General features: G+C 52.9%; 4 protein-coding genes across 4 annotated transcripts; 2 read left to right on the top strand and 2 right to left on the bottom strand.

Moving 5' to 3' along the window:
• The first annotated feature begins 14 nt into the window (after positions 1-14).
• On the top strand, positions 15-3,956 carry HMPREF1120_06976 (glycine dehydrogenase). Its single transcript, XM_009161188.1, has one exon. The coding sequence runs from the start codon at positions 181-183 to the stop codon at positions 3,388-3,390; it is 3,210 nt and encodes a 1,069-aa protein (XP_009159436.1). The 5' UTR covers positions 15-180; the 3' UTR covers positions 3,391-3,956.
• Positions 3,957-5,188: 1,232 nt separating this feature from the next.
• Positions 5,189-7,249, bottom strand: HMPREF1120_06975 (uncharacterized protein; the record flags this gene model as incomplete). The annotated part of the gene is made up of 2 exons (XM_009161187.1): positions 5,189-6,921; positions 6,970-7,249. 2 exons carry the CDS (start codon positions 7,247-7,249, stop codon positions 5,189-5,191), a joined length of 2,013 nt encoding a protein of 670 aa, XP_009159435.1.
• Positions 7,250-10,154: 2,905 nt separating this feature from the next.
• Positions 10,155-18,388, top strand: HMPREF1120_06974 (uncharacterized protein). The gene is made up of 3 exons (XM_009161186.1): positions 10,155-12,147; positions 12,204-17,211; positions 17,280-18,388. Exon 2 carries the CDS (start codon positions 12,247-12,249, stop codon positions 16,168-16,170), a length of 3,924 nt encoding a protein of 1,307 aa, XP_009159434.1. The 5' UTR covers positions 10,155-12,147; positions 12,204-12,246; the 3' UTR covers positions 16,171-17,211; positions 17,280-18,388.
• On the bottom strand, positions 17,250-19,049 carry HMPREF1120_06973 (retrograde regulation protein 2; the record flags this gene model as incomplete). The annotated part of the gene is made up of 5 exons (XM_009161185.1): positions 17,250-18,162; positions 18,236-18,392; positions 18,452-18,658; positions 18,716-18,789; positions 18,847-19,049. The coding sequence occupies 5 exons, from the start codon at positions 19,047-19,049 to the stop codon at positions 17,250-17,252; spliced, it is 1,554 nt and encodes a 517-aa protein (XP_009159433.1).
• Between the last annotated feature and the right edge of the window lie 987 nt (positions 19,050-20,036).

The raw sequence follows: 20,036 nt of genomic DNA, 5'->3' as shown, positions 1-20,036 counted from the left end.
CTTTTCGCTCCCCAGATCAATCAAGAATGACCCACTGCCGTTGTGAAACTCAGCAGACCAACAATCATCATCTTGAATTCCTTCTGTTTGATGTCGACTTTGCAGGTTGTCGAATACCTGTAAACGGTACATTCGGGCAATGAGGTCGACGTTATAGTTGTCCCTATCAAGTCTTCGACCATGTCTACCCCGGCCGTGGCGCGCCCTCGTGCCTCTCTGCCAGTTACGCGATTGCTGCGCTCTCCTCCGCAACGGATCAATCCTTTCCAACTGTGCAGGAGATGTCTCTCCGTCCAGCAGAGGCGGTTGCAGCACGTCTCCTCCGAGTCACGACGGACACCTGGCCCTGTGTTTCTCCAGCGAGATGAGTTCTTCAGCCAACGCCACATCGGCCCCTCACCCGAGGACGAGGTGCAGATGGTGAAGGCTCTCGACCCGCCTGCAAAAGACCTGAACGATTTCATCCGCCAGACTCTGCCTCCCGACATTCTGACCGAAGGGGAACTGCGGTTGCAGAATGCGTTCAAAAAGGGCAACGTGCAGGGCGTTCACGAGGTGGGCATTGAGAGGGAATTGCTCACCCTTGCACACGAGAACAAAAACTACACTACTTTTATCGGAGCAGGGTACTATGGCACAAACACCCCGACCGTGATTCAAAGAAACGTCCTCGAAAGCCCCGCCTGGTATACAAGCTACACGCCTTACCAAGCGGAGATCAGCCAGGGCCGTTTGGAGTCGTTGTTGAATTTCCAGACTCTCGTGACTGACTTGACTGGTCTGGCGATTGCCAATGCTTCTGTTTTGGATGAAGGGACGGCTGCCGCAGAGGCCATGACTCTGTCAATGAATGCGCTCCCCATGTCTCGCCAGAAGAAGCCAGGAAAGACGTTTGTGGTTTCACACCTTGTCCACCCGCAAACAATTGCCGTGCTTGAATCCCGGGCATCGGGCTTCGGCATCAACGTCGTTGTTGGGGATATTCTTGAGGAAGATTTCAAGCTCGTCAAGGACCAGGGTGCAAACTTGATGGGTGTTTTGGCTCAATATCCAGACACCACTGGAGGAGTTCACAATTTGCAAAAACTGTCGGATACAGTCCATGCTGCTGAGGCTACTTTCTGTGTGGCCACCGATTTGCTTGCCCTGACTCTTCTCAAAGCGCCCGGTGACTTTGGGGCCGACGTGGCCTTTGGAAATGCCCAGCGGTTCGGTGTGCCTTTGGGTTATGGTGGGCCTCACGCTGCCTTCTTCGCTTGTAGTGAGAAACACAAACGAAAAATCCCGGGTCGTCTGGTAGGAGTGTCGAAAGACCGTCTGGGGAAACAGGCTCTTCGGTTGGCATTGCAGACGCGCGAGCAGCATATCCGCAGAGAAAAGGCCACCAGCAATATCTGCACCGCTCAAGCCCTCCTGGCGAACATGAGCGCCTTCTACGCCATTTACCATGGACCTCATGGACTCAAGAAGATTGCCAAGCGGATCTGGGCCATGGCCAAGTTCGCCCAGGCAATGCTTGAGAAGAAAGGGCTGAAAGTGGTCAATCAAGGTGTGCGCGATGATGGTGCCGTGCTGTTCGATACCGTGGTCGTGGAGCCTCGCAGTGTGAAGCAATATGAGGAAATCTTGCGACATGCCAAGGAGAGCGACGTCCTTCTCCGGACCAGTGTCCCTGGTGGTACGGGCAAAGTACCAAGGCTTGGGTTTTCGCTTGACGAGACGGTCACCAGCACGAGTCTTTCGAAATTGCTGCAATGCTTTGGGGTGCAGAGCGACGAATACGTTGCCGCCTTTTCTGATTCCGAGATTATCAAAAAGGTCAACGATGACAGTCTGCCTCAAGATTTGCAGCGGCAGACCCCTTACTTGACTCATCCGGTTTTCAACCAGCATCATTCGGAAACCCAACTGCTTAGGTACATCCATCACCTACAGTCGAAAGATTTGTCGCTAGTGCATTCGATGATACCGCTGGGTTCATGCACGATGAAGCTGAACGGCACGACGGAGATGTTGCCTGTTTCATACCCGGGATTCTCCAAAATCCATCCATTCACCCCTATCCATCTCGCTCAGGGTTACAAGAAATTGATCAAACGGTTGTCGGATTCTCTGGTGGCCATTACCGGCATGCATGAGGTCAGTCTGCAGCCCAACTCGGGCGCCCAGGGAGAATTCGCCGGCCTGCGAGTGATCAAGAAATACCTCGACACCAAGGACCCGTCAAAGAAGAGGAACATTTGTCTCATTCCAGTTTCGGCCCACGGGACTAATCCTGCATCCGCTGCTATGGCAGGGATGAAGGTTGTCCCGTTGAAATGCGACACCAAAACCGGCAATCTCGATCTCAAGGACTTGAAGGAGAAATGCGAAAAGCACAAGGACGAACTGGCCGCCATCATGGTCACATATCCCAGCACATTTGGAGTGTTTGAACCGGGTATTAGGGAAGTGTGCAAGATTGTCCACGAGCATGGAGGTCAGGTCTACATGGACGGAGCCAACCTCAACGCACAAATTGGCCTATGCAGTCCTGGCGAGATCGGTGCCGACGTGTGCCATCTCAACCTCCACAAGACATTCTGTATTCCCCACGGCGGCGGTGGTCCCGGCGTGGGACCGATCGCGGTGAAAGAACATTTGCGGCCATTCCTTCCCATGCATCCTCACGTCGATCCTCACCCCGGCGGGGAGAATCGAGCGACGACGGCGATTTCGCCCGTCAGTTCGGCGCCCTGGGGCAGCGCGTCGATCCTCCCGATCAGTTACGCGTACATCCAGCTGATGGGTAGCGCGGGACTCAAACACGGGACCGAGATTGCGCTGCTCAATGCCAACTATATCATGTCACGACTTCGACCACACTATCCCATCATGTACACGAATGCCAATGGACGGTGCGCGCACGAGTTTATCTTGGACACGCGCAAGTTCAAGGAGACGGCGGGCATCGAGGCCGTCGACATTGCGAAACGTCTTCAAGATTACGGCTTCCATGCGCCCACCATGAGTTGGCCCGTGGCCAATACGCTCATGATCGAACCGACCGAGTCGGAATCGAAAGACGAACTCGATCGGTTCTGCGACGCACTCATCCAAATCCGCAAGGAGATCCAGGCCATTGAAGATGGCCAGGTGCCCCGTGAAGGCAACGTGCTCAAAATGTCGCCTCACCCTATGGTCGATTTGACAAGGGACAATTGGGATCGTCCGTATTCCCGTGAACAAGCCGCTTATCCTCTCCCGTGGCTGAAGGAGAAGAAGTTCTGGCCTAGTGTTGCAAGGGTGGATGATGCGTATGGTGATACTAATTTGTTTTGTACGTGTACGCCGGTCGAGGGGTATGAAGAGGAGGGGATTACTGGGTCGCAAGCGCCGATGCCGACTTGAGTAAGGTACCGAGGGATTCTACTGAGTTGAGCGAAGTGGGTGGTGTACCTGGTATACCTGGGATATGGTACCGACATGTGGTATTGTCGCTGGGACATGACTCTGTGACATGATACTGGTACAGTACATGGTGCGTGGGACATGGATATCTGTCTCTCGCGAGGCTTTGCGTGACCTCCTCGGTCAATGACACCTTGTGTGATTTGACCTGGAACTATTATTATTATTATTATTATCGCTATAGCGTGGGCATTCATCATCTGCCTTGAGCTCGCACTGCGTGGTCCGATTGGGGGACACAAGTCGGTATGTTAAATAGGTACTATGACAGACACAGCAAAGGGAGTTCAACATTCCCAGAGTCTGGAAGAATAAAGGAATCAGCATCAATAATGAATTTGAATTTGAGTCACTTTGCAGGAGAGCAGCAGCAGATTTTAAGTCGGTGCTAGTAGCAGCAGCATTTATTTTAAAAGTACCAGCATGGCAATTCAACAGCAATCCGAGTCCTTGTCATTTTTGATATTGATACAAGCTGGGATTGAGTAAAGATATTATGTTTCATTGTGTCACCACAGCTGTCAAAGACGAAAGTTCAAAAAGAAAAAGGGTCGCCAGGCTCGAAATGATGATTTCTCGTGAAATGGATAATTCAATTCTCTTTTTGTCCAATGCCAACTTCAACCTTGTTCGATTTTCAAACTTTGACTCAATATCGGCGTACGCTGAGAAGCTCCGTTCCAATCCAGCGTCACGTCAAGCCAGATTGGTAAGGATTTGTGTAAGTGAGTTCCAGTCCTTCACTCATTGCATGAAAGCATGTACAAGTAGTATAAGGTAGCCATGCCCAGGTACTAGTAGGTGGTGAAAGTAAAAAAAGAGGTAGGTAGGTAGGCAGGTAGGTGGTCTTGGACGCCGCGTCTGGTAACAACTGGGCGTGCTCATTGATTGACATACTGACTGCATCATCACTGGCAGTCACCCTAAGGTACCCTACTGGACCTAAGGTACCTATCTACCCTTCAAGTTTGAGAACTGAGGACACAGACACATCATACACTTGAAGAAATAAGCAAGCAGCGAGTAAGCCGCCCACAATGTTACGAGGGCAGTTACGACAAGTCAAGTCAAGTCCTTTCACCCATGAGCCGCAGCAAAGCAAAGCAAAACCCAAACCAGATCGATCGGCCAAATTACACAACCATTCATTAGAGTACCTATTTTAAGGTAGGTTTCTTATCAACACCGTTCAACTCCCAGCCATCCAGCTAAAGCCTGAGGGACCCTGGGCTTATTGATTGAAGAAAAAGAAGAAAAGAAACCCCAACAGCTTTTCCTGTTTGCGCCAGTTCTCCAGTTCTCCATGTCCAGTCCGGTAACAGTAGCTCCCAAGCCCATGTTCATGCGCCATGCCATGCCGTACCATAACAACCCATTGCATGCAATTGCTGTTCACCATCGCCATAGCTGTGCTGTGCTGTCCTCTTTTGAAACTTCACATCAGGAAAAAAAAGCAAAATCAAGGGGGAAAAACTGTAAAATCACACACAAGGCTCGCCTGCTGGAAAATCGCTCGCTCATTCTCTGGAAACTTGGAGTCGGACTCATAACTTGAGATCTTTTGGGTTTCGCTTTTGTTGCTCACTGGACAGCAAGTGATATCTCCGTCATGACATGACCATCCGGTGGGTGTATCCTAACGTGTGTCGAATCGTGCCGTGCCGTGCCATACCATGCTATGTCATGCCATGTCTGTCCGTAACATAATCATGTCATGTCGTAAGTCTGGTGACCAATCTCAAGCAGTACCAGTACTAGTACTGTCGGAACGCATGGAGCTTGAACCCGGTGGCTTATTGGAAGGCAACAGAAAGCCCACGTGTTCGCGGGAAAGAACAATGCCGTTCAGAGACTCCTTCAGTCCCACGGGTTCCCAGAGAGTCGACCGGGCCATGCGCTCGGCGTTTCCGATGTGTTCCGCATGGAAACATTTCAGACGACGTTGCTCACGCTCTTCCACGATGGCAGCCATGATCTGAACGCCTGCTGCACCGGCACGTTGACGAATGAGCTCGTTGAACAGGTTGAGGTTCTCGAAATCGACGTTCAACAGTATGTTTGAGGCCACGGTGTCTGCGAAGGTCGGGTTGCGGCCCTGGTTCATCGGCTCAGAGTCGGGTCCGGGAGAAGGAGTGAAGTCGAACGAAGACGACGACGACGGCATAGATCCAAAGACCATGGACGCCAATGCGGGATTGAATCTTGGACGACCCTCGTCCAGGGGTGGCAGACGCGGCGGGAAGACATTGGAAGGGCTGTGGCGGTCAAGTTGGAACTTTTCAACGTCGATGTTCTTGGCCAGGTACGACAGGACCAGGCGGACTACCGCGTTGCTAGCGATCAGATAGTCCGTGCCTGTCATGTTCTTGCCAACCTGGGACATGGGTGAATTTGCTAGCTCGATGGCATGCTTGTAAGTGGCCTCGAGTATGTCCCATTTCAGGACACTGACCAGGAGTCTCTCCGCGCACACGGAAACTGGTTCGAGGCCAAGCTCGATACCAGAAACCCAGTATGACAAGATGTAGTCCAGATTTTGAAGTCTCGTGGCGTGATAGTCCGGGCCCGGTAGGATGTTGGCGAAGAAGTTGTCTGACAGCACGGTATCCGAGTAGAGGAATCGCAGCGCAGCCTCGAATGCGTGCGGCACAATCGGGCGGGCAGGGAACAAGTTGATCATATGAACAGCATAAGTGTTGGACTTTTGGCGATCCATCAGTTTGCGCAGGCGCAGGCTGCGGTTGAGAATGACAGAATGACCGAATGTAACAAATGGTTGTCCATCGGGTGAGTTGATTTGAAGAGCCCAGTCAGAGCCCTCTTTGGTCGCCGCAATGGAGATCAAGTGATCAATGAGAGGAACCAGAGGGTTGAACTGTCTTGGAACGGGAACAGGAGTTCGTTGACTCGGTGTGAATGCGGCCATTTGGGGAGGAAAGCCATTGGCGCTCTGGTCAAACGGCGATGCCGACGACACAGATGCTTGCGATGCTTGCGCTGCCTCATACTCGGTATGGGCTTGTGGACCTGCTGCGGCTGAACCACCAGGGGGAGTTGTCATGAACGGCTGGTTTCCGTTGACAACTTCATGAGACGGTGGCATGCTGGCAGGAGGTGTCGTGGCCACTGCTGGACCAGGGCCAGATAAGACACGACGAGTGTCTTCTCCCATGGTGACGCTGCTACTTCCAAATGACGAACTGTGTCGACGAGGACCGGGGACATTGAACTCGGTGGGAGCCATATCAGGGGCCACAGCCTGGTCGTGTGTACGCTCACTGTTGGCTGGGCTGCTGCTCGTCTCCAAAGCGGCCAGTGTGCTGACCTCAACCATGGTATTGGCAACTGTCTCGGAGTTATCTGCTACAGCAGTTTGTTTCTCATCAACATCAACTTCGTCGCCTTGAACAGATGTTGGTGCTTGAGGAGGTGGGGGAGGGGAGGCGGGTTCAGATGCGATCGCAGGTGAGCCTTAAGTCATTAGTCAAGTGAGCTTCAAGTGAACAGAATGTGACTTACTGGTAGACGCAGAAGGCTTCTCAGTATGAGAGACATCCTCAGGAGCGCCGGTGAGTTGCGGTGTGTCGCCAGTGGTATCGTTCTCAATTGCGCCCGGGTTGTGGGTTGCGACAGTGTGCTCCGGGGAACGTTCACCGATCTTGGGTGTCTCTTGCGGTGGGATAGACTGCTTTTTGTTCGCTTTCGCGCCAGGACGTCCTGGTAAGATCGGCAAGGCCGGCTGAATCATTCGACCAGAGGGTTTCTTGGCCGCTCGGTCACTAGAGGGTTTGGGAGGCATGTTGAAGGGAAGAGGGCGCAGAAGAGCACCGGCCGCGGACCATGGAGAAGTGGGTTGAGGTGAGAAGAGCAAAAGAGGACAATAGAACTGTCGCAGATAGACGGAAGAGAGGGCGACGACACTACTGCTTTCACCTAAGCGGCGTGCACCGTAATGATACCGCCTGAGTACAGTTTAGAGCTGAGCGCAACAATTGCGAATGAGTGAGTCTCTTGTCGCAGGACAGAAGAAATTCGTGGTTTGGCGACAATTAGCGAATCAACTTTCCATTTGTTGGAGAGCATCGCAGTCGTAAACTTCTCCGCATTCGCACGGGAAGGCTGAGATCAATGCTACAGCCTCGCCAAGCGCTGCCGGCCAGTTAGAATGGGTTGTCGCATCGGATTATCTATCGCCCGTATCGTCAGGCTGCCTGCGCCTGCGCCCTCTTGATAAGCTCAGGCTGCAGCAGACCGGACGTCTTTATCTTCCATGGGGACAATGAGGACTACTACCTTGGTATACTGTAGGAAGGTAAAGGTTGCTGCCACTGTCACTTCGAGCGTACATAACCAAGTTCACTTCAATCAACACCTAACGGTACTACTACCGTGTAGTATGCTACAGCAAGAGGATTGTCGACAAGGACGTGCCAGGAGATTAGTAATGTCGGTCAGGGCCAGAAAAGAAAAGACGAATACATTCGGCCAAAGGTGCTTGTAACCTGAGCCTGAACTTTGTTTCAGGGATTCACAAGAGCAATATCTGTTGAGCATCGTACAGTGACCATGGCCTGACATGAAACACTGGCGTATCTTCCAAGCCTCTGTGCAGAAGACTACCGACAGCACGACCCCCAGCCGGAAACTACCATGCCTTCGAATATGGAGAATAGCTTTGGGCGACAAATGCTCCAAGCTTCCTACCACAAACGAAGGGGAAGTACACCATCAGGTGAGTGTAGGATAGCGGCCAGTGACATGGAGGCTCGAGGGACAGGGCTCGGCATTCACCATCCTCTGGCCTGGAAGAAGGAGGATCGTGATCTCCACGCCGAAGTCAATACTGCATGGGAACAAATATAGAAATGGTCAGCATACCAGCTGATTTAAAACGTGGAGCTAAACTGCGTCTACAACCATGTCGCAATATGCATGCACAGGCAGGGGACACAAGATGCGCGAAAAGCATGGCAAAGGATTCTCTTGACGAGCTTTTGAGACCGAACCAGCCTATCATATATGACACCCCAGATCTTTTGCTCGCTTAAACCGTCCAACTATGACCTGATCGGCGGTGCTATAATTGATAGCAGCTTTTTTATAATTGCCGCACGGGAAAAATCAATGCGCCAGGCAATGCGGAAGCGCAGCCTCAAGCAAGGGCTGCCGAAATCCGAACATATCGGCGGTTTGGCGAGCGAGCTTCGGATGTTCGAGGCTGCGAACGTGGAGGCGAAGCTCGTGGTGTAAAGCGTTAGAGTAGTATGATGAGATTGAGCACCGCCTGGATCCCTTGACAAGATGACAGCATAAGCGGGGTGGATGGTTGCGTCTTGTGCGGAATAGGGTTTGAAGCTCTAACCACCGCAATCAGACTCAAGGCATTAGTGAGATTGCACCACCTTACGTTTGAAGCAAAAAGACGAGAAAGATTGCGCCCGCACTAGAAAGACGCGCCTGGATCGATGGTGGACGGCTGGAAATTGAAGTCATCTTCCCGACGCGTCGCACCACGCGACTTGTTTACAACCTTACGTCAACAGAGCTGATAATCACTGCAGGCCATAGCCTCGAGATCGCGGACAGAGTGAGTCGCTGTTGGGTACTAGTAGGGCTCACATTATGGCCACTATAGTTATGCTTAGATATCATTAGTATAGCTCGAGGCACCTTGATAACAGTAATGATATAGCAGGCCCGTGTGCAGTATACTCGTTGTGACGATTGAACACATTGCTCTCAAAAACCGTGTGTATGCTGGGGAGGTATTGCCCTGATTGGACACAAAGGCTAAGATGAGCTCCGGAGAAAGCATCAGGCATCCAATCGCCGGGAAGAAAAGCTGCCTGAGATTAGGAGCGAAACCGAAAATTAAATTGGCTTTAATCACAAAACATGAACATGCAGTGGAGAGCGGCGCATCAAGTGGGCGGCAACAATTTCAGCAGTGCGCTAGCCATCTCTGGGAGCCCAGACATGTCGCCTCTCATTCGCCGGTCGTTGCACCCTGACATGGATTAAGGTTGTTCCCGCCTGCCGTAGACGCCACTCTAACGGTGCAGGATTGGCAGCTGCCGCCTGGCCAGGGCACTATACTCGCTATATTCTGCTGTGCAGCCAATCAGAATGGACGGCACATGCTTCTCTTTGGTGTTGGTGTTTCGAATCCTGCACTTTTCAGACACTGCACGCACGGCACTCCTTTTACAGACCTGAGTTGAGTGCCCTACCTTAAGGTATACTGCAGTGCGTGAGCAGAGGCGATGGAAGAAACGTGTGGTTGCTGCTGCAGAAGGCGATCGTGTTTGTGACGTGGTGGCTGCTGAATCCTCCGAGCGGAGGGGGGTTAAGGCAGGTACGGGTAACTAAGGTACCTACCTAGGTACAATTGTAGTACAGGCTGGGTACCTTACCGTGAACTTACTGCCGTGTGCCACTTTGCAGCCACCACGAGAAACACAGCAGGCCAGAATCTGCAATCGGGTATGCCATTCACGTAAGTACCTGAGGGGCTGGGGTTATACAAAGTTACCACTTTGGATGGGTAAAGCAGGTAGCAAGGAGCCGCAGGAGCAAGTACTAGTAGGATACTCCCTGTTCCCTGCAGCATTGGTGGCATGCACGGTAGATGGTTGGAGGTAGTATTGTACACTGCAGTAGGACTCCTACCTGGATAACATGTACCGCACACACGATAGCCATAGTGATACGGCAGTGCGGGTGTTGTACCACAGACTCACCACCAGGCCGTACATTGTGCAGCCACCAAGCTCAAAGTCCTTAACATCTGGAGTATTGGTCTCCACGGGTCGGCCGGAGCGTCAGGCACCGAATCTGGTTGTCTACTTGCGGTGGTACCAGCTACACGAGAGACTGAAGATGCTGTGCCGCTTTGCCAGGTACCCAGGTACAGACTCCAGACTATGTCACCTCTCTATCCTGCGCCCTACTACTGCATACCCTCCGAGTCGTCGCCCTCAGCTGCAGCAACGAGCGGCTATCACACAATCTGCAACACGCTAGGACGATCTGTTCTATTTCCCGTCGGCTGCCCTGGACGCCAGGCTCGCTTTTCCCGCCACCCCTGTCGATACCATCTCCTGGATGGCTTTCCCATTCCCGTTTCCGCTTCCGCTGGCGTCGATTTTCCAGCCACACGTCGAAGCCATGGGCTTGCCGCTCCCCGGAACCAAAGTCCACGAGGGAATCCGCGAGAAGCGAACCACTCGATGCCTGAAGATGCTCGCCTGCTCCTTGATTGCTCCGTCAACTGTGTAACCGGCGTAACGGATTGTCCTTCGAGTCAGCTCCTATCACATCGGCAGCAGCATGACCCCTAACTCCTCAACCTCCTTTCCTGCCACCGGCCGGTACGACACTGTCACTCGAGAATCCTCCTCGTGCCACAGACTGTGTGTGTATACTGTACAAGACGTATGGAGAAGTAATATCAATATAAGCTTGGCCACACTCCGCTACCAGAGTTTGACATCTGTCAAAATTGACCATCATACCCACCCAATCCGCAATCTGCCATCTCCACAGAGTCCACCGACACACTCAAGCTCGTCCGCGACACGCACTGTGTGATTAGCCTCGTCTCTGGGGCTCCTCTCGCTTTCCGGTTAGCCCACTTCCATTCTCAAACACACCGTCACAATGGAACCGGCGCCCTGAAGGGCTTTGCTTTTCCCCCTTCCACGGGTCGCCGTCTTCTCATCCTGGAGGCCTGGCTCGGGCTCTGTTTCGGTCGTCGCCGCTCAATCTTGTTTCTACCCGCATGCTCTCGTCTTGATCGGCTGCCCGAGGTCACAAAATCTGTCAAACTGTTGGACTGGCTCCACCTTCTACTACATCGCTCTCCAGGAACACAGACGCACACAGACGCACACAGACTTTCTACCACGGGCCTGACTGCCGTGAGAAGCGAAGTTCCTCAAGGCTGCTTTTCCTGTTTTTTCGCTTCTTTTATCCTCGACTGCCAGCTGGTCTAGCTGTGACCTCTATTTCATTCCGAGAACGTTTGTCGCGACCCGCCTCAGCACCCGATCCTAGGTCAAGATCTTCAAAACACACGGCCACTTAAGGTTCACACGCATCCTGCATACATAGGAACGCCGCCTTTTCCCGCCGCCTCGAACCAGAGCGCCACATCCATTGAACCCTCATCCCTGTCCTTGCTCGGCGGGTGGAAAGTGAGCATCAAATCTCTCGCTCATGCTGACCATAGTCGCGACGCGATTCTCTTAAGCTGTGCACATTTGTCGTTGAACTCGACTTATTCCTTCAGCCAACTGGTCGTCGGTCCCTAAGACATCAAAACTACGTTGATTTCCAGTCTACGCAGCGGTCGAGATCGCCGCGGCTCTTTCTGTGTTCGACGAGGCTACGGTTGGATTCCAGGTTCATAATTGCGAGGTACGGCGAATACCACGCGTGAAGAGGAGGCAGAGATCTGGAAAACAACTCACCTAGTCAAGTTCCTACCACTCGGGCGTCCAACTGGGACAATATCGTCCTGGCAGACAATCTTGTGCCTACAAGCGCAGATCTGTGGTGATATTCCAACCAAACCTTACGGTCTCCATTGCGCCTTGTCGTATACTTAGGGAAATCGACCTTCCTGACACTCGTTTTCCTCGATGGAATCATAACAAGCCGCCAGCAACCCTGTACCAAGTCACTCCTTTAGTTCTTGTATGAGCTGTCCAAACCCAGTTGTGAGGGATCCGGCTGATCTGACAGGTGAACAGTACATTACGCTCGCTTCAACTGTCACAATTCCATCTTACAATCATGAACGTCTTTCGGAAGAAAGGCAAGGCCAAGGACGATGGATATGTCATTCCTCCAGCAACACCGGTATCGTCCGAATCGCCGCCATTGTCAAAGATATCTCGCAGCCTGAAACGAAAACAGAAAAATGTTGTGGAAACAAAGCCAGAAATCGACCTGGCGACCGCTTTGCCTGATAGCAATGACTTCCGGACCAGTTTGCTCATGCCCGGGCTCTCCGCCCGCTTCAGCATGCTTCGAGAACAGGATGATCCTAGCACCCTGGTGGGCAAGGCCAACGATGATAGCGTCCTCTTTCCCAAACGCGCCTCGCGCATGAATCTTTTCTCTCATAACCCCTTGACAGACATTGCCGAAGTGCACTCCATCCATTCTACGGTCCGAGCCCCGTTTGCCGAGGCGGAGCGATCACAGTCCTTTTCCGAGGGTGTTGGCGCCAACAGCGATGATGCGGGCGGTTTCTTCGCTCGCACGAAAGGGGTCGAGGGCAACAATCTCTTTGGCGGGCGTCAAAAGATGTACCGGATAGCGAACGCCAGCTCTTCACGAGATCTGGTGGAGATGTCTACTCCACTCACGACCAAAAGGCACCTGTATCAGGATGATGTGATTTTATCACCTTACCAGGAAGCCCAGCTGAGAGCACGGGAACAAGAAGAGCGCAACGGCTCGCAAGGTCGACCGCTCAGCGACACCACCGAAGCACATGATAGTAGTAGTGTTGTGAACACTCCATCTACGGGCTTCAGCAAGAGCAGAGGAACCATCTCATCTACCGCATCTGGCCCATCCAACCGGCGCACTTCTACCGCTGCTACCTCCGTCGTGTCAGACTCTCCTGCTCCACGGCAGAGCAATGCCAGTTCGTCCTCCAACGCACGTATAAGAGGATCCGACTTTGACAGCGAGGAAAACCCTTTGAGGCAGAAGCTTTCCTCAGATTCTCGAAGACCGGGCCATGCCTTTGAGAGCCAAGACCAGCCACCTCTGCCTCCATCTCCCGTCAGTACCCGACAAATCTCCCTTTCTAGGAGTGTGACCAACCTATCAGAGAAGCGCGCCGCTGGAGCATCTCCATCCTTGACAGGCGGTATGCGCGCGGTCAGTCCTCCTCCGGCAGCGAGAGGACATGTTGCTCCACTAGATTTCGGACTGAAAGCCACAAAGAGTCAACTGCGGAGATATCAAACCGCTTCTCCCACCCACGAGGATGAGGGGGATAGCGAGGTTTACCATCAAAGTCTTGAACCTAATGACCGCGGCAAGGCGACTGCCATGGGCCTTTTTAACCGGCCCCGGCAACAATTCGATGAGCAGAAGTTCCAGGAGAGACAGTTGCAGATGCACCAGGGTAAAATCTCCCTACCCCATACCAACGATTCAGACAAAGATGCTGTCGCCAGATTACGGCATCATGCAAAGGAAATCAGTACGTCTACGAACCCGGCCTCTCCGACTACCAGCAGCTTCAACACCTCAAGCACTGGTCGAGCACGGTCACAGTCGAGCGCTTCGGCCAGTCCCGCCCAAGTTCACGCTCAAGTCGAGGCGCTCATCAGACGCCAGAACGAAGAATACACCGCTCTGCAAATGGATGAATCCACAACCGCCCATCCGAGCCCTGCATTACCTAAACCAAAGAGTGTTGATGATCAGTTGGCTGCTTCTAGTGGCACTTTTTTCGACACCTTTGACGGCAGTGATGAGGAGGAAGGTGAGGTCGACATGGATAGTCCGATGTTGGGCCGTCACGAGCCGACACCGATCTTCGCCTCGGGGGATGTTCATCCTGCGCTTCGTGATGCTAGTGGGACGCCGGCCTTTGATTTCGGGGAGCAAGTGGCTGCTAGTATCCAGACTGCTCGATCACGCTCCAATACTTCCGCGGAGGACTCATCGCCTGCAGTGACGCACGATACACCAGATACCTCAGACTCCCTGCATCCTTCAGAAAGCAAAGAACTGGACTCTCCAACCCTTGGACCTGTTGCAGGACTTGGTTTGAGCGGAATGATTCGGACACACCTGCGACACGACAGCGACAAGTCCTCTGTGATGCCTCCTCCGTCACCAGCGCTGGGTCACAAGCAGCCGAGCGGCTTTCCAAGGTTTCGCGATCGGGAGTCGTCAGTTGCTTCAACTGCTCGCACCACTAATCCCCCTGAGAGTACACATAGTGACCCGTGGGAGTTTGACAATGCGCATCGTCCTCAGCGTAGCCCACTTGAAGCTCCTGCGACCGATCCTACCACCATCATGTCACAAAGAGCACAGCAGATCCTTGGCCAGGCGATCTCCCTCCGAAACAACGCTGCTGTTACCCAAGAGCAATCGAATGGTGACGGTCAACCTCCACCTGACGATGAGCATCCCGCAAACAGGCAATGGGACGCCGACATGGTGCATTCCCATCAACGTGGCGAAAGCACGGAAACGCAGAAAGAGTTTGATAATGAGCTTGCGGAGCGCGCAAGGAAGATCCAAGAAGGCTTGAAAAATGTCGTAGAGGCCGAAAAGCGATCTCGAAGTCCCGCTCCAGGATACGACCGTCCGAATCCTGCCGCGCAGGCTTTACAAGTGCTCCGTCATAAAGCAAGCAAGACTGCACTTGCTCCTAGGGTGAATGATTCTCAGCCAAAAGCGATGAAAATGCTCGGACTGGGGGTGATTCCAAAGTCCGACATGGCTAGTCGATCACCCAATGTCCAAAGCAGAGGTGATCATGGATTCGAACAAGGTTACGAGAACGCCGGGACCGGTTTTGTACCAAGAGAGCGGCCCGCCGAGTTTGAGCCTCCCAGCGGGAGACGTACCCCAGGCTTTGGACGACCGATGGGCAATACCCATGACCGATATGCAGAGTATCAACGCTCACGGCAGCGTTCCGCCACACCTTCCGGACGAGCACCAAGAGGTGAAAGAGGTGGACCCGAACCCGGCGAAAGATCAAGAAGTCGCCCAGCTCGCCATCGCGAGGAGCATCAGCATGACCCTCTACCTGGTTGGGAGCAAGACCGTTCATATGGACCACCACGCGCCCAACAAGGTCCACGGCCTTTTCACGCCGCTCAACGTGGGCCGCCTCCGGTCGAAGTGCGTAATTACGAGCGGTCCGGCTCAGCTATGTCAAATCGACGCCCAAGTGCCAGCCGCCCGGAGGCATCTCCGCATCTGGATGAGCGGGCAGGGACACCAAGCATGGCCGGAAATCCTCAGCTTGGAACCGGTCAGAGCGGCCCCACGATCAATGCCCCAAGGCCATCTCCTCGCCCACCTTTCCCACATTCTCCGATGAGTCAGTTCAGTCAGCCGGGCTTGTCTCCCATGTCTGGCCCTCCATCTGCTGGACAGTCTGCCCTTCCCTCGCCTGTTGGACCTCTGCCTCCAGTACCGACCAACGGCCGCTCGACACCTGTGGATGGTCGATCCACCCCTCTTGGAGCACGCAAGAAGTCCGTCACAAAGGGCATGATTTCAGAACCCACTTTCATCTCCAGCACATCCTCGGTACCGCTCGTCGGTCTTCCACGAGGTCCGCGACCCAGCCAGATTGCAACGCCTCCCATACCTGCCATGAATCCTCGTCGTCGTGGTAATACCATGCATGAGGGTTCAGATGCTCGGCCGAGTCCACAAACGGTACAATCTGCGGGTCCTGCGATGCCCGAATCTTCAGGAAGGACCGGATTTGGATTTGGGTCAGAGAAACGTACTGAGGAGAAGCAACAACAACAGCCTGTGCCACGGCAGAGAAATAGGTTGAGGAAGATCAGTAGTGAGGGTGGCAATATGGCAGCACGCGCCCGACAGCAGGCCATGTTATCCGAATTTGGTCAGGAAAGACTTCGAAGCCCTGCGCTGCCAGTGTTTCCCAATCGCAGTGCCACTTCTTTGGGCGTGCACCAAGACGGGGGCATGTTTTGAACTGAATTCTATACAAGAAAATGCAACATTCCTTGCTTCCGGGATCCGGGGCATTCTGCACATGACCACGGTACGGACGCATCACCATAAACGTACTTGAACGGCCGATTTGATTTGGACTCTGGCTTTCTTCTTCTCTTTCCTTTTCTTCTTTTTCTTTTTCTAGCGCTGGTGTATCAGAGCCTTACTGATCACACCGGCTGCTTTTTCTTTGGGGGTTTGTACGTTCTACGATAACTGTGCAATCATATGAATCGATCGGGGGCGGTAATCTGCTTTGGGCTGGGGGGCGTCAAGTGTGTGTGTCGACTGATCCTTCTGGGTCGAATGACGGTTGGATGTGGACGGTGGATTTATAACAAAAGGCAAAGGAAAAAGGTTTGGATCGCTCGTGATCCTGGAATGTATACCGATGATCGCTAGGAGGGGATTGGGGAGAAATATCGGCGAAAGGAAGTCAAGCTTCTAGAGTTAAGTTCCTGGATAGCTACATACATGTGTACAGTAGGTATCTAGGTACATGGAGAGGACACGACGGGACTCTTGCGTCCGGAAAGCGTGGAAAACACGTACAATGTATGCATTTATGTAAAGTACGGACGAACACCTACGTCATATGTACCTAGGTACCTGGTACGTACAGTAGGTATCTACTAAGGCATGTCATATAGTGGACAAAGATGTACTGTGTACAATCGTAGGAGCTTCTTTTCAGGAAAATCACCAGTACTACTAGTATACCCTATGCAATGTACCTATTCATCTGCATATAGGGCGTAATGCACTGCCATCGAATGCCATGCCATGCCGTGCCGAGTGCAATATGACCAAAACCAGCCAGGGACCCAGCTCACGAAACCACCTGATCGACCGATCAATCCCCTCCGACGAGACGAGACGAGAACGAGTCTGAATCTGGACCGCCTTATCCACTCACTCCAAAAAAATCCAGCAACATTTCCGGGGATAGGATCCGGGCGGTCCTGTCTTTTGACGATGGACAGCATCGAAGGAGTCAGTGACGATCTGTCGGCCATATCGGTGAGTGAGCGAGTGACTGATTGTCCAATCCAAGTCGCTCAAATCATGTAACGATACCCCTTCTGCAGCCTACGCGCAGCAGCCAGATCAATGCCCTCAATCTCCGCCGTCTTGCGCAACTTGGCGAGATCGCGCTCCGAAAGCGGGACATCCTCATTCTCCATGCGTTCGAGCCTGGCATTCTGTCTTGTAAGTTTGATACGCATACTCAGACCCATGATGGCCGCAACAACTTGGAGCCCAATACAAATACCCAGCGCAAGCCGATAATGCGGCTGATCCTGGGTTCGGTAAGTGAAAGGAGTCCAAATCGATGCAGAGTTTCCAATCGAATTGATAAAGGCGTAAGCGGCGGCTCTTTTTGCCGGTGGGCGAGGAATAGCACCGGCAATCCAAGCATAGCAGGTTCCGTTCATGGCGAAAATGAAAATGAGCAGGAACAACGAGAAGTATCGCGGTCCGAATGAATCGGTCGTCATGAACACGACACAGCCAACGATCGTGATTGGGATCGGATACATGAAGAACCAGAACCGGTTGCCGAATCGATCCGAAACAACACTGTGGGCCATGGAGTAAAATACCATGAACATGTATGGCGGGGCGCACAACAATAAGCTGATTGTATGGCTGTAGCCCAGCGTGGCTGTCAATGTCGGGAAGAAGTTTTGGAATCCGGCGGCGCCCGTGATGCACATGTACGCGATGGCGAGCATGTATGTTTTGGAGTCGGTGAATGCCAATTTCATGCCTTTGACTTGAGTCATTCCTTTGCTGGATCCGGCGACGTCGACGTCCGCTTCGGCTGCTTCGATTGCCATGCGCCGGTTGGCTACTCGCTTCATCTCGGGTGGTAGGGCTTTCCAGGTGTCGGGGAAGTCGGGCAGGATTACCATGATCAACAGGCCGACGGCGCATGTGATGGTTCCTTCGATGATGTAGAGCCATTGCCTGAGACTGGTTAGTACATGGAATGTAACCTATGGGAGTGTGTATTTGGTGTTTGGTGCTTGGTACTACTTACCATGCCGAAAGACCTCGTTTGCCAGCAAGTCCGTTGAGGATGCCGGCGGCGATAAGGCTGCCGAATGCGCCGCTGACTAGCGAGCCCGAGTAGAAGATGGACATTCGTAGGTTGAGTTCTTTCTTGGTGTACCATTTGGAAAGGTAGAACAAGACACCTGCCAAAAATCAGTAAGAAAGGGTTGTTTGGTGAACCCAGAGAATTCCTGTCTCGTACCGGGAAAAAAGGGCGCCTCCACAAGACCAAGCACAAATCGACACGCCACAATGCCACCGAATCCCTTGACTAGGCATGTCATGGCCGACACGAAACCCCATGCAGTCGTAAAAAATCCCAGATATAGCGATGGACGGCCGAGGTGGTTCAGAAACAAATTCGATGGCACTTGGGCGAGGATATAGCTGACGAAGAGAATCGATAGACCTGATAGACAGACACGTTAGTTGCACGAACACTGACAAAAATTGTGTTCGGTCTTACCCAGCTGATATTCGCCGCCTTTTAGATCTAGGTCTTTCTCAAGTCCCTGTAGCCGAGCAGCAGCGTAGTTGTTCCTGATTGACGCGTATCAGTACCACTGACATGGAGTTTCCGTAGTGGACAATGCTCACCGATCAATATAGTTCATCAGATAGACAAGTACAATCAACGGCATGATTCTGGCATCGATCTTGCGGACCAATTTCTTCTCGATTGCCCGTTCCTCTTCGGTGAGCTGGCCAAAGTGCATGGCTTCCTCGTGGGTGACGCCAGCCTTCTCGCCCAGCAGGTCGTGGTCCAGCACCACGCCGGTGCCTGGTTTGATATCGGCCATTTTGCAGTACGGTAATGGCAACTGCGGTGCAAAGTTCAACAAGGTTGGCCAACCGGGTAGGACAAAGCAAGAGATCGGATGCGGGCAAAGGGTCCTTGACTTCCTTTATGAAAGCGAGGGGAAGGCGAAGAAAGCTAGCTATAAGCTACCAGCTACCCTGTCATGTCTCCATCATGCTGGCGAGGAGCGCTGTCAGGGGACAGGACATTCAGCGGACGCAGGCCCTATCTGGATAAATCGTGGGGTGGGTGATCCGTGAACCTGGCATAATGATGCGAATGCTACCTGGGTGCCATCATATCAGGATTGATGGCCTATGCCCAGGAGGTCTGGGCTGACGAGGTGGAGCTTGATGACCGCCGCCACTTTCTGGGCAGACAAGAATCGCTGCACGGCAGATTGTCGGTGGTGTGCCGACGTCGAATAAGACATCGCGTGGTGATGAGCAGGGCTTCAAAAATGGCAAGGGTTTCGACAAGTTAGCGTGATAGCTTGATGCATCGAAGGACGTTCTCAAGGATCCGTGATGCGGTAGCTGTAGTCGGTGGCAGCAATGACATGACATGAGATGAGGAGTGCTGTCGGGCTTTGAGTCTCTCCTCTCCTCAGCTCCGCAGAAATGGGGACTAACACTGGACACTCCGTTTCCCCAGAAGCCAAAACCCCGGATCGCCTCTGCTTCGGGCCTAGAGATAACGGGGTTCAGGCTAAACTGGATCCACCCTCTCGACCGGTGCTGAGGACTAGTGAGTATCTGCTCTGGGCATTCTGCAGATTCCTCCTGACTCTTGTCCGTGTGTGCTTCATTGCTCTCATCGGCATCAGGCCGATCCGGCCGTGTCCGTTCGAGCGGACGCCAGCACTGAAACAATACCAAGGATATTCTTATACACATCCTCGGCTTTTTGGTCCTTGTTGATGGCTGGGCAATCTAACATCTCCCAGCCAGGTGCCAGCCAAGACACGCAGGCTCGTCTTGGTGTTATG

The sequence above is a fragment of the Exophiala dermatitidis genome, assembly GCF_000230625.1.
Source record: "Exophiala dermatitidis NIH/UT8656 unplaced genomic scaffold supercont1.6, whole genome shotgun sequence".
Lineage (NCBI taxonomy): Eukaryota > Fungi > Ascomycota > Eurotiomycetes > Chaetothyriales > Herpotrichiellaceae > Exophiala > Exophiala dermatitidis.
The sequence above is the reverse complement of the archived record's forward strand: the minus strand, read 5'-3'. Positions and strand labels throughout refer to the sequence as shown.